Source organism: Alligator mississippiensis, chromosome 1 (genome assembly GCF_030867095.1).
Source record: "Alligator mississippiensis isolate rAllMis1 chromosome 1, rAllMis1, whole genome shotgun sequence".
NCBI classification, from domain to species: Eukaryota; Metazoa; Chordata; order Crocodylia; family Alligatoridae; genus Alligator; species Alligator mississippiensis.
This window is the reverse complement of record NC_081824.1, coordinates 214840763-214854656: the sequence shown is the minus strand read 5'-3', so window position 1 is coordinate 214854656 and position 13894 is coordinate 214840763. Positions and strand designations below refer to the sequence as shown.

Here is a 13894-nt window from a genome sequence, read left to right as displayed (position 1 = left end):
TAAATGAGTCTTGCAATCATTGGCGCTTTTTCTTAAATCCCCAGCTCCTGGAATCAAGTGATTTTACAAAATTTAATATTTTAAAATAAGTTTCTAGCCTTTCTGGTCATGGAAAAGAGCTTGAAAACACGACCTGAGGGCTCCAAAACAAGAAAACATATACAAAGAGTCCAACAATTAGTGGCTTCCATATGGACAGTGAAAACCTTTTACTTAACTCTTCACTTTTCCTGGGTAAGGAACATTGAATGCTAGACAAGGCCTCTCTCTTTGCCCCTTTCTCTCAGTTTTCTTTGGGAAGGGTTAGCAAATCACACATTTTTTTTCCTTTTTATCTCCCTTATGCAGAAATAAATGGTAAAAAAAATAGAAAATGATTTTTATAATATTTACATTTCTCAACCAAACAGGGAAAACAGAGATCAACCAAAGACCTGGGTAATCCAACAGAGATTGCATTTCCTTTGTCTGGCCACAAGGTGTCCCCATTACTCTGCAGGCTGATTAGTAGGGTTAGTAGATCAGCAGCTCTAGGCCTTGGAAAGTTCATGCATCTTTGAACGAATTGGTCGCTAAACTGTTCAATCTCAAGGCCTCCAGGGGCAAAGTCTGGCTTGAGTTTTCCTTTCATTATTGCTAGCTGCTTGCTTTTACAGCCAGGAGGTTTTATATTTGGCAAATAAGCGCCATCTAACTTGTATTTAGTCAGAGCCCACATTGACACCAAGGTAATGACATCCCAGAAAGCGATAATCTGATACAGATATGTCTGGGTGAGACCAACACATTGCTGTGGAATGAAACAGGCTGAGGGAGAGGGAGATGGCTGCTTTTAATCAGTGCAAATAACAATGGACATCCCAGTTAATTAGGATATCTATGGAGGTTTACATTTCTTTTTAATGGACAAAGCCACAAAATAAAGCCACAAAATCTTTCCATAATACCAATTTGTGCTACATTTCCACCAGGAAGGACATTTGCCTTGGTGAGTATACCTCACATGCTTTTTTATACAGAGCAGAAGAAAGACAGAGTTCCTTCAAAAGATAAACTGCTTTCTCACAGAACTCAGCAATGAGACACAAAGGCATCTGGAACAAATTTTTACATCCCCACTCATTTTTCCGAGGGGCAGGATGTACTGTGAATAGAACAGCTCTTGTCTCTTAGCTCTTTGAAATAATCTGTATGGCCTCTTTGGGCCAATGGGTTGCAACAGCTGGTAGAATGAATTATGTGCACAAGGAACTAAGGAGGACAAAGTCTTAGTACCTTGGGGCTAAATCTCAAGGCCCTCACTCAGTTGTTCTTCTGCACTTATTCAGGAAAACTCCCAGTGAGTTCAATAGAAAATTGGGCTCCTATAGGCTTTGAGCATGCAGTCTTTTTCAGGCAAAACTCCCAGTCATCCTGAGCATGGATATCTGGCTAGAGCCTGAGTCCAGATAATAACAACAAAACTCTGCTTTCTGTTTAGAAGACTTTATTTCGGACCAAGGAGACAGGAAAAGAAAGAACAAATACAAGATTTCATGAAAGACAGATAGAGCATGTGCAGTGTGCCACTCATTCTAACTCTTAGCACTGCGGGCCTATCAGACAGGAAGGGAGACCTTTTATAGCGAAAGGTGCAATACAAAAAGCACAAAAATCTAACTTCTACCCAAAATTCCCATAGCAACATATACCACATTATGGTCTTTGATGCCTGCATGCACACATAGCCACAAGTCTGTCCTTGAGAGATAACAACCAGGCTTTTGCAGAGTCACATGGGCCAAAGCAGAGAAGACCTTTAAAACAGCATTATTTACAGACATTCACAAAGCACAACCACATGGCATGTAAGCTTTTTCATAAGTGGAGTGGTCATTTTAAGTGCACTCAGTGTTAGTTTTGGTCTAAAGGTGGATACCTGCATATAAGGGACACTGACTCACTTGCCACTGAAATGCTGTTGAACAGGGGATGGTGTTTTTTTTTCATCTCATCTTCTATTAAAAGAATTAATCAAATTGCTTAACATATAAAAATATAAGAACTTTCCCTCCTAAATAGGGACACATATCTTTGTAAAAAATAAAACAATCCCTCCCCAAATGCATCGAAGGCAGAAATACCAACAGTGAGGAATTCAGAGGATAAAGAAGCCAGTGGACTCAATTTTTCCATTGTTCTGAATTTTGTTCCAGTCAGAGGCCAAACTGTGTGATACTAGGACTGTCACATACTCCCCTTACCTCTAGGCGCAACTGAATCTCTTAACTTTGATGCATAATAATATTCAATAGCCAGACAGAAGAAAATTGGGCCAAGGCACCTTTTTATACAATAAGGCAGGTTTCAGTTATTATTGAGAATGAGATTCCTTCCACCTTTGGAGCTGCGCCTGGTTCTTCCGACTCTGCGTTGCCAATCAAATCTCCTTCCCTACAAAGTGTGAGTAGGTCACAATGGGTTTACACTTTGCTGGCCAGGGGATGAGACCCACCTCTCATTAACACGCCACAGGTGCACAGTGAGGTCTTCATACCATGCCTTAAGAAATCCCTAAGACATGCCACAGGTTTTATGTACATACCTTGCAAAACTATTATGCAGACAAAAGAAAGACATTAATAAAAAAGAGGTTTATGAATCATGAAAAAAAATATAATGGAAAGCTGTGGGACACACTGAACAGCATAGATCAGACTGTGAGCTCCTGTTCTTCATTGATCAGCAGTTGCTTAGACTGGTCCAAGAGGGACGACCACATAGCTCACACGAGGCCCTATTGTTCTTTATGGTAAAGAGACACCTAAAGCTTAACTGGCTGGACTGGGACCACTGTCCATGAAACCCTGTTTAGAGCCCAAGAGTAAAGTAGTTCTTAAGTACAGCATATTGCCTCTAAATGGCTTTCCAGCCCAGCCCCTTCCTCCCAGGTGGAATCCATGGCTCCATCTCCTGACAACACAGACAAACACAGGTCAGCAGTGTTGGGTGTAAGTGTCTTTCTGATACTTTAAAAGACCCTTGTCTATGTTCTAATCAGCCCCGCTGGCCATGCAGTAGGCAGCCTTTGCAGGTAGAATACACAAAAGTGAAGGTATAAATCCTTAGCATTAAGGCCTCTTTCTTCTATATCAAGGCTGACCCTCTACAGTGCTAGTCTTGTCTGCGTGGAGCTATTTCATGCAGCAACCTGGCTCATGAGTGGCCCAGTCTGACAGTTCCATCAGCCCATCAGATCCACAGAGTTCCTGTCAGCAATTCAGTAGCTACAGTGTGCTAGTTATACTATAGACAATGGTTATACAATAGGAATACAGTCCTTTCGGTCTAGCTGTGTTCAATTCTGGGGTGGCTCTGGCCATGTACATACCATTTCCTTGCTAGAAAGCATTCTGGGAAGGTCTCGTATGGCATGAAACTTCTGCAATTAGCACAGAATCTATTACACGCCTGATGTAATCTGTTTATGTTTATAAAATAAATAGTATGTTGCTTTGCTCAGAGTTATTGGATCACATGATGAACAACCCTATCAGAAGATATAGTTGCAAGAGAAAAGATATAAGGAAAGTCTAATGCTGAATTTCTTGGCCTCTGTGGCTGCCTCAAGTGAGCACAGCCGTGCAGTACGTGGCACCGCAGACACTTTTGCAGTGCCATATACCGCACATTCAGCTGTTCTCTGTGCTGCAAGGGAGCTGCATGGGGTTGGGGTTTTTTTGATCCCTGGATATGCAGGGGTCAAAAAAACCTATGAAAACGAAAAGCGGAGTGGCATACATGGGGGCAGTGTGCGCTGCTTAAAACTGGAGCTTGGCAGGCCGGAGGCATACTTTGGCTGCTGGCCAGGCTCCCCATGGCAGGATTGCTGCTGCTGCAGCCCTGGGTAGTCCCCAGAACCCCAGGTGCACCGCTGCTAGATGTCTCAGGGAACCAAATGTCCACGCACACATGGACATGGCCCGTGGGTTTAAACCATAACATTAACTTTGCATTAATTCAGCATTGTCTATGCATTCCTAGGTTTGGTTTCCTTTGAGTCAGCTATTCTGCCTTGCAGCCAACTTCTGGGAATAGGCCTTTTGAGATCCTGAATAACCAGGAAGACAAACTTGCATTTTTGTTGAGTGAGGCACATGGCATCAGTGAGGTGCTGAAGATTGTCAACTCCTATGGACTTCAGCTGGCCTGAGTCTGTTCTCATGAAGTGAGTGGTAAAACATGAGCAAGATCTAATACTTGTTGAGGATGCTCAGCACCTAAACAGAATTAGACCCCTTAAGGTGTAACCAAGTCTGTAAATGCCAGATGAGAGAGAATCTTATTTTGTTTCTTAGCCTGTACAAAATCCATCCTGAAGGAAAGATGAATTTTCACATAAGAGCTCTTCACTTTTAAGTTTCCACCAAGCATGAACAGAGTGATATCCTCCCTCAATCCCAAACAACATTTCCCATCTAAACACCTTATTATCCCCAGAATGTAGTTATGGACCTTCAGACCCATAGATAAGACAATCATGGAAGACAATGTTCCTTGCAAGGGACTGCCAATGAGTTATGCACCCACCATCTACTAATTGGCTTGAATGTGAACGGGACTGGATATCAGGAAATATCTGCTGTCATGTATATCAGGACTGGGTCACTATTTTCCAAGTTCTGCCACCAACCTTCTGTGTCATCTTTGACAAGTCATTCATCTTTTTATGCATTAATTTCTCCTTCACATCTGTAAAATGGGTTGATATCATCACCTTGTCAAAAGTCTGTAAAGACTAATGAGTGAAAAGCACTATGGAAGTGTAAAGGATTTATACCAGAATTACCCTTAGCATAATTTAACAAGCAAAGGCTGAGGTATGAAGACAGAAATAGTGTAGCTAGATTAAGGTTCTGTGCAGTCTTCACCATGTGAAAAATATCTAAGCGAAGCTGTTTCAGCCTGTGGTCCAACATTTGAAGTCATTCCTCATTGTCTTCTTTCTTCCATGAAGTGGCAAATCAACATGGTTCTTACCAATACACTGACATAAATAGTAATACCAACACACTCTGCTTTCTGTTCATATAGTAATAACCAGTGTGCATTGGATTGAAAAGCATTTGTCTTGGCCATTGAGCAAACCAAATGTAGGACAGTCACTGACCCAGAACTGTACTGTTATGTCTCTGTAGTCATGGCTAATGTCCAGTCTAGGCTTCTTAGAGTCCTGGAGCTTGTATATCATATGCTTATTTCTCAGTAACTATACTTTACAAATCCTAGGGCTTTGACTAGCCTGTCACAAAGTCTTGCCAGCCAGAGTACAGGGATCTGCCTTTCCTCTACTATACACATTGCAAATCCCTTTAACCACTGTTCACTGTAGCTCTCAACTTCTGTCCAGTTGCACAAAGAAAGTATGCCTTTCCTTCAGCTTCTCATCCCATTCCCTGCTCCAGGAGGCTAACCCTTTTGGCAAGCAAGCCACAAGGTAAGCTACTCCAATCTCCTTCCCCTGCTCAATCTGTTTCTTTGCTTTCTGCTCCCTGCCAAAGCTCCCAGTCTTATCTGTTGTTCTGTTTTTTGCTCCCTGCTCTCTGTTGTCACAGGCAACTGGTGCCACCTTAGTCGGGGGGGGGGGGGTACGTGCCCCCCTGCAACCAGTCCCACTGACCGGGAGGGGGGGGGGGGGTGTCCCCCCCATGGCCAATCCCGCCAGCCGCAGGGGGTGGGGGTGGTGATCACGGCCATTCTTGCTGCCCGCAGCTGATCCCTGCGGCCACTTCTGGGAGTGGCTGCAGCAATCAGCCAGCACTTGCAAGGGGTACACAAGTGCTCCCACCTGTCCCCCTGTGCGACCTGTCAGGGGGTACACCGGCGCTCTCAGGGGGTGCATGTGCACCCCGTCCATCCCCTACACGTTGCCACTGGTTGTTGTGTTCCCTAATCCCCAAGCCCCAGGATACCACTCCTTTTTTTTTCCATAACACCAAAGAACAATTTGCCGTTTAGCTTTGTAGCAGTAAAGCTTTTACCTTCCTCTTCCTTTTATACCTCCCACCAATCATGTCTTTGGTCACAGGCATTTGTTTAACTCAGGGTGCTTATTGTCTCATGCACAGGGAGGCTCCTCAAGTTATTTCCTAAGATGTCCCTCCAGTTATGTCAGCAGTTATCCCATTGTAATTAGACTGCTGAGGAGACACACAAGATCAGGATTATGTTTCCCAAGCTGCCAAAAATTTGTATGCAACAAGCACCATCCCAACACTCTCCTAAATATCCCTGTACTCTTCCAAGGCATGAATATGTTCATAAAGATCTTTTAAAAGTATGTGAAGAAATGCACTCTCTCAGAACTCAGTCTTTTTTTATTCCAGCTCATTCACTCCAGAGTCAGAATGCAAGGGCTGGATTTAACAGGGTCTTGCACTCCTGTTTGACCAAACCGCATGCCCTTTCTGGAAAGCAAGAATTCCAACATCAAGCCAAGGATCCACTGAACTAGTAATGTAAATATATGCTGTAACCGTTCATTTCCTCCCTCTCTCTATCATATACAGAATAGACAGCACCCTGAGCACTGCAACAGTACTCAACCTGCTACACGATAACATTTAATCATTTGAGTCTTCATTTTAAGCATAGTAGTAGTAGTATGTACTGCTTCAGAGTGCTTGGAAAACATTTTAATGCATTACTCTCACAGCACTTCTGAGAGGCAGGTACTGTTATCCCTGCTTACAAAGGAGAACAAGCTGAAAGATTCCAGTAATGTGCCCATTTCTACCTAGGGAATCACGGGCAGGATTAGCCTGTAGGGACTGGGCAGCCTGCTATAACTTGTCATTGTGCCATTGCAGTCAATGCAGAGATGAGCATCTCCACCAGATGAGGACTAGTCCCTGGTTCTTGCTAAGCCTCACTTATGTGGCTTTATTCCTGACTCTCTTGAGAAGAACTAATTTTAGGAGTAGGATCTATAGAGGCTGGGAGACCCAGGGTAGATTCCAACATCAGTTTTGTCAGTGGGCTGTGCCAGGCAGAAATGTGCTGCACTTGTGGGAAGTAATGAATATAGGCTCAGCCCAGGGAAGGTTTCTCCCAGAATCTTAGGCTGCTGGGGCAGTCACAGCCTCAGCTTCTCTGCAGAAGGCAGCTGTGTTTCTGAGTCTCAGAGGAGCTTGGTACTACAAGGACACAGGTTGCAATATACAAGGGGTAACTGGCAACAAAGCTGCCATGCCCTTGGGTCTGGTTGAAGGATTGCCTGATGCAGGAAGTTCTCCCTTCAATAGCTGCCTAAAACCCTGCCCCTTTTTTTGTTTCCTGCTGAAGCCCACAGATACTTTCACAAGAAAGGATTCACCAGATAAGCACACTCCCTGAGAACTGCATTACCCAGTGAGAAAAAGGGAGAGAGTTCACTTTTATCAGCTGGTTTGGCCTTGGCTGGCTGCACTTACTGTTACTTGTTAAAAGGTGAATAATGTGCTAAGCACCGTACAATACACATTAAGGACGGCCCCTGCCTCGCACAACCCAAGGAGCCTAGTCTGTCCTCAGCCTGCTTTCAGACAAAGCTGTTCGCAGTAACTGCAAGAGACATCTCAAGAGGGTTTTAAGTTCTCAGCAATGAACAAATATCTATGCCTGGGATCACACAGCCTGACTACACCAGGCAAGACTCTGTTAAATCTTGGTTACTCAGAATAACAGCCCTTTTCATTATAAGTTTCTAACAGGAGAACATGTGCGGGCACTTCCTCTGCCTGATACAGCAGAAGATTGCTGGACAATATTGGTCACACCCCACAAGCGAAGAAAAAGTCTTTTTCCTTAGGATAATGTATAGGTAGCCTATGTCATATGCTCAGGAGGTGGGAGGGAGGGGACAAGTTTCAATTAGAGGGGCTCCTGAGCATCCACTCTAATTAAAATGCCACAGTGTCACATGTATTAAGCCCCATGTATTTAAAATGGCCATGGGATGCTTTATCTAAATTTTATTTGACACGGTTTAGTTAAAGTGCCCTGCGGCCATTTTAAAACATGCGGTGGCAGGGCAGGGGGGGGAGGGGGGCGGCTTAATATACATGATGCTGCAGTATTCGAATTAGAACCCGGAGCAGACTCTATTGATCAAGCCTGCTCTGACCTGTTCTAATTCGAATGTGAAGGAGCACAGTTATAGGCACCCACAGGTACTACATAGTGTCATTGATCAAGGCAACTAATGTACTAACCAAGCCTTGGAAAGTGGTGGCTGGACAAGGGATCTCAGCCTACAAATGTGAAAAGATTGGCTAAAGCTACATCCCTAAGATCCACTTGGGCATTGTCAAGAAAGTTACACATACAACAGTATTCAACTGCGTACAGCTGGGTCTTTTTCCCCGGATAGGGACAAATATCCTATGGCATTGTGGTAAAGAGGGGTAGGGAGGAAAGAATGAATGAGAGGAAAGGTCTGGGTGGGAATGCCATAGGGAATGAGAACATGGAGATGGAAAGACTGCAAAGGAAGAAGGTGTCAAGCTGCTCTTTCAACAGCAAAGTGGGGACTCTGGCAATAATAATCATTATTATTATTATTATTATTGCAATAGCGCCCAGTAGCCAGTCACAACACGGCTAGAAACCCAAACACCACTTTTACAATAAAATACTGAACTGTAAACTGGTCAATGTGAATCAACATGATTAGCAAAACATTGTCAGGACCAAAAAACTGCTGCCAAAGGAGAAGAAGATGGATCCAAGTAGTTCAGGAATGTTTTTTAACTAGAGAAGTAGAAGGACACTCTGGTGGGCTGTAGAGGAGGCACCCATTGTGTCAAAGTTGTGTTTCAGGCTCATTCCTTACATTGTGAGGGAGCAGTGGCCAGACAATGCCAGCCACGTCACTCCTTTGCAAGCCAGCAGCTACAAAAACTAGTGTTCCTTAAATATGCTGACCCAATGGGTCATATGGCTCAAAAGAGCCTTTTATCTTGCAGTGACCTGTCGAACAATGCGACAACAGTTGACCACAGCTATAGATTATTACTATGTACTCTCCATTTTGCAGATGGGAAGTGAAGACAGAAGGTCAGATTCTCACCACGCTGTTAGTTTAAATAGGCAATAAAATTCCACTGCCAGATTTAAGTAAAGAAGCCTTCATGAAAATTTCCAACTATCAAAGCATCTTCAACATGGAGGCCCATACTTACCTTGAGATCATGTTGCCTTACGGTGGATGTTAGAACGAGCCTACAACTATGCAGACTCACTGGCCTGTCCTTACAACAAGGAGGCAAAGTAAACACACAGAAGAGGCTGTCATAGCCCAGGGTCTGTAGGGGTTGTAAAACCCATCAATCCCCGGGAAGTACTTTTGCACCAAAGTCCTGTATTCTGGTACTAGGAGGAAAAGACAGGATTTGCCTATTCCAAATCAAAGGCATGAAAAAGCCTTATTTCATCAGGGAATCCGTATTATTTGTGGAGGGGAAGTCAAGTAACAAAACATGTTGCTAGCCTAGAGACAAACCAAGAAAAGAAGCAGTAACATTTTTTCAGCTCAATGATGTATTAATTCAAAGTCACTGAAATTATTTTACAGATCGTGTCCATATTACAAAGAAATCCTGGTGACTGAAGCTGACAGCAGCGCAGTTGTGATGGACTTCCCTTGCAGTGCAGCTGTGCATAGTGGCAGCTTGGCTGGCCCATAGGCAGCCCGGCTGGCCCATAGGCAGCCCCTTTGCTACTGATCCCATAAAGTGCTTTAAAACATGGCGATCTCTGCATATGGTATGATAATGATCATATCAGAGAAGCAGAACATTCCTGCAATTCCTACACTGTAAGAATTATGAAGATCCTTCACACACTTATTTTTTCAACTCACACCCTTATTTTAAGGGCTTGATCCAATGGAAAAAGATGCTGCTCTTCAGAAGGGTTTTGGATCAGGGCCCATGGACAGCTGTTAACACATAACCATGTTTTTTTGCAGTAAAGATACTGTAACATTGAAGCCTTTATGATTTTGCATAGCCCACTCAAGGCGAAGAACAAACTGCAACGGGATGGATGGAAGAACCCAGAAACAACATAATAGTCACACAGGCCTGCATTGTGTTGAAAGCAAATAACACTACATTAAGCAGCCAATAAAAATATTGCTCATGACAATGATGATGGACAGAATAATTCATAAGAAGATGTGTTGATAGGGAAAAAATGTTTCAACTTTCATGAAATCCCAGGCATGATACTTGCTATGTAAGAATAATACATACGGGATGTGTCTACACGTTCATTAATGCATTTTTGGTAATGCACATTAAATTTAGTACCTCCATTATGAGGCACTAGAAAAGGGTGCATTAGCCTATTTTAATGTGCATTAGCAAAAATGCATGGTATTTTTTGTGATCCTTTAATGCACATTAAAATAGGCTAATGCACATTAAAGTGCACATGTAGATGTGCCCATATGTAAAAGAACAGGCTCTTCACATGAGCCTAAAATAGAGTTTAGCTACCTGCAAGATTCCAGGCTTCTTGGACAACACAAAGATTGGTCCTGAACATTTCTTGTCCATTAAAATACTATGGCACCTTTTCGTAAGGGTAGGAGTGTTAGCCTTGGTTAAATTCCAACTCGGGTAATTATAATCACTTTGCTACATGTGATTATTGCAATGCACTCTATAGAAGGCTACATCATACATCTATGCAGAAACGGAAGCCGGTGCAGACTTTGGCATGCCCTCCAGTGATGGGGGACGTAACCTCTGTATATATTTTGCATGTAATTTTGCAATGCACTGTGTGCTCCTTCATGAGGAAAGATACTCTATGAGCCAAAGCTGCTGCTCTTAGTAAATCTGAGCTGTCATAATGAGAAACTCCAGCAATAGAAGTCTTTCCACTCTCTCTCTCTCTCTCCTGTACAGAGAGGAGGTAGGAAAAGGGAAAGAATCTCTACAAATGTATCTCGCTGAGACAAGCCAACAATGACTTTTCTCAGGGGCACAGTGAGGACAGCATAAACTTGTAATGATTGTACTAAATGTGCCTGGGAAGCTCACTCTAAAATAAGTCATGGCAAGGTGTCATGCTTGTTTTCCATCACAAGTCAGATGAGACCTGAACGTTTAAACAGTGTTCATTTTGAGGCTTTACGGACCTGATTCAAGACCCACAGCAATGAAATGGAGCTTTACAGTGACTTCAGTGGGCTTTGTAAATTTACAAAGCCTGGGGGGCGAGTCAGAAAGCAGTTGGCTCAGGTGTCAGGCAGAGTACCCTGGAGGAGTTAAGACAACACCTTGCATGGTGCAAGTTGCACCTCGCACCATGTTTGGCTTAATCCATTAAATACACACAAACAGAAAACACAGCAGTGGCAGGTACATACATGTACATTTAAATGTATGTAGCTGACAATTTTTTTTTGTCTCAGGGCTGTTATCACCAATTCTGTGACTTGCTATAAAAATTCTCAATCCCAGAGTACTTACTGTACCACAACTGGTTTATGAGTGGCTTGTTTTGCCTCTTTGGGAGGGAAGCTGGGAACCAGACCTCTTATTTTAAAGGCATGTTTTTGCCTTTAAATTTACATCACCAAAAGTGAGGGAGTAGAGAGTGAAAGCTGCTGTGAGGTCTGCCTTCCTGCAAATGTTCTGGTAATACAGCATGAGACTGGAAAGAAGATCAGGCTCTCATACTAAATTTGAAAAAAAAGAAAATCCCCAAACAAAACAGGTTTCCAACATTTGTCTGCAATAATGTTTTTAACGGACAGGGGGACAAAAATGGCACTTTCTACTGTTTCACTAGAGAGTCCTAAGCTGGTATTTCACAGTAAGTACTGGTACCTAAATACAATTAAGGATGTGCTAGACCTCAGCCTTGTACAGCACAATACCGTCTAATACAGGGGTGGGCAAAATGAGGCCCACGGGCTGGATGCAGCCCTCCAGGCCATTCTATCCAGCCTACGGGGCCCCTAAAAAAATTTAGAAAATTAATATTTATCTGCCCCTGGCTGCCTGTCACGCGGCCCTCAACGGCTTGCCAAAACTCAGTAAGCAGCCCTCTGCCCAAAATAATTGCCTGTCCCTGGATGTTTTCCAGCTACCATCAATACTTGCTGGTTACTTCATTCCTTCCCACCCCCATGAACTCTATTGCTGAATATCTTTTTAAACCAAAAGTTCGGATGGTATTGTTTTCCTATGTGTGCATGTGTATGCATGCACAAAACACACACACACACACACACACGCACACATATAATATGAAACCCCAAAATACCATGTCAAGGTGATTGCTCTTACCAGGGAAAAACAAGCACGCACAAAGACACACCTGCCTAACAAGATTCAAAACATGTCAAAACTGAAAAGTTTAGCATCCATCCAGCCCCAGATTGCAGTGCAAACAGTCCAGGCATGTTAACAAGTCTGCAGTCCACTCTACAATGCTCATTCACAAGCTGCCCCTAGTTCACAAGACTGATTCTTTAGAAGGTGGCTCCACCGTGCTGGCTGGGTTGGAGGCTTGGTTCATGTGTGTTACCAGAGGTGATGTTTCCCCTTCAGATTTGCAGTTTGGAATCGCTTCTACATTGACTTCTTTTAGGTCCTGCTCTTTGTTCTTCATTTCTTTTTGATTCAGATAATGAAGAATGCCCGCTCCCAGGGCATCTCCTTCAACGTTCACAACAGTGGTGGTTCGGTCCCTGGGCAATAGTAAAAGCATACAGGCAGCCTTTTAACTTAAGAGGCACAATTCAGTGTATAGGGCCAAATTCATCCATGCTATACCTCCACTGAAGTCAATGGAGATAGTGAATGGATATGCTTGGCTCATGCTGCATATTCAATGGCATTAGATGCTCTCATGATGCATTACCAGAGTTTAAGCAGTGTTCAGAAAGGGAGTGTAAGTGTTTCATGGGTAAGCCCACCTTGGTTTCTACACTTCCTGCCAGTGTAGTGCTCTTCCCCCAGGCAGGGGAGGAAGCACAAGTGGTCTCCTCTAAAGCAGGTGTCCTGGCCTATCTCATGGAAAAGCAAGTGCCAATTGTGTTTCCTGATCCTCAAGATCAAGCACCTTTACAGTACCGATCAATACTGCACCTGCGCCCTGTCTCCAGTAGCACAGGAATTGAGAGCCCTGAATCCAATCCTCAACCCTGATCTCTGTGTTGGAAACTCCCAATTCCACTGCTGTTCTGCCATCAAAACTGCAAACAGCACCAAGTTGCCAAGTGTGCCTATGGATGAGGCAGGCCTTACAGCTTGCCTGTCATTAGGGATAACAAACTCAACCATGCACACATAGATGTGGCTACTCTCTTACAGAGCATAAATGGGATTTGTTTGTTCATGGTCTTCTCTGCCACTCAGCTCATTTTCATTGGTGTCTGTGTGCGCCCAGTTTTTCATAAGCTTTTTTCTCTGTTTTTATTGCATTCGCTGTCTCCCCTCTGTACAATGAAACCTAGTAATAGTCTTGCCTGAATTTGCAGACCCTGATGTTCAGTTAAGCATAAAAACAGGCAGAAAATGCTTGCCCGACACTAGAGCTTCTGTCTTAGCTTGGCCCCATGTCATATCCCACTGCCCTTTGGCCATACCACACAAAATAACGTAACATGGATACAATTTAATGGAAGAAGGTTTAAAGGCCATTTGGTTACTTTGAAATGGTAGAGATGATTAAACTGATGGGTGGCTGGTAAGAAAAAGGTACATTCTCTTCATCTACACTCAGTCATTTTCTGGTCTAATTTTATCATGTGCTTAACTTGTGACTTTGTACTGTTTGGTTACTTAATGTTTTATGTGCAGACATGTCACAGGACTATTTTCCTTCCTATAATTACAACCAGGCAGGATGCTAC

General features: G+C 43.4%; 1 protein-coding gene across 1 annotated transcript in view; it reads right to left on the bottom strand.

The window, feature by feature from the left end:
* Positions 1-1469: 1469 nt before the first annotated feature.
* SLC1A4 (solute carrier family 1 member 4) overlaps positions 1470-13894 on the bottom strand; it is a 49343-nt gene continuing 36918 nt past the window's right edge. Inside the window, exon 8 of the mRNA XM_014595098.3 lies at positions 1470-12727. Coding sequence (XP_014450584.1) covers positions 12493-12727 — 235 coding nt within the window. The 3' untranslated portion in view covers positions 1470-12492. The remainder of the gene's footprint in view (positions 12728-13894) is intronic.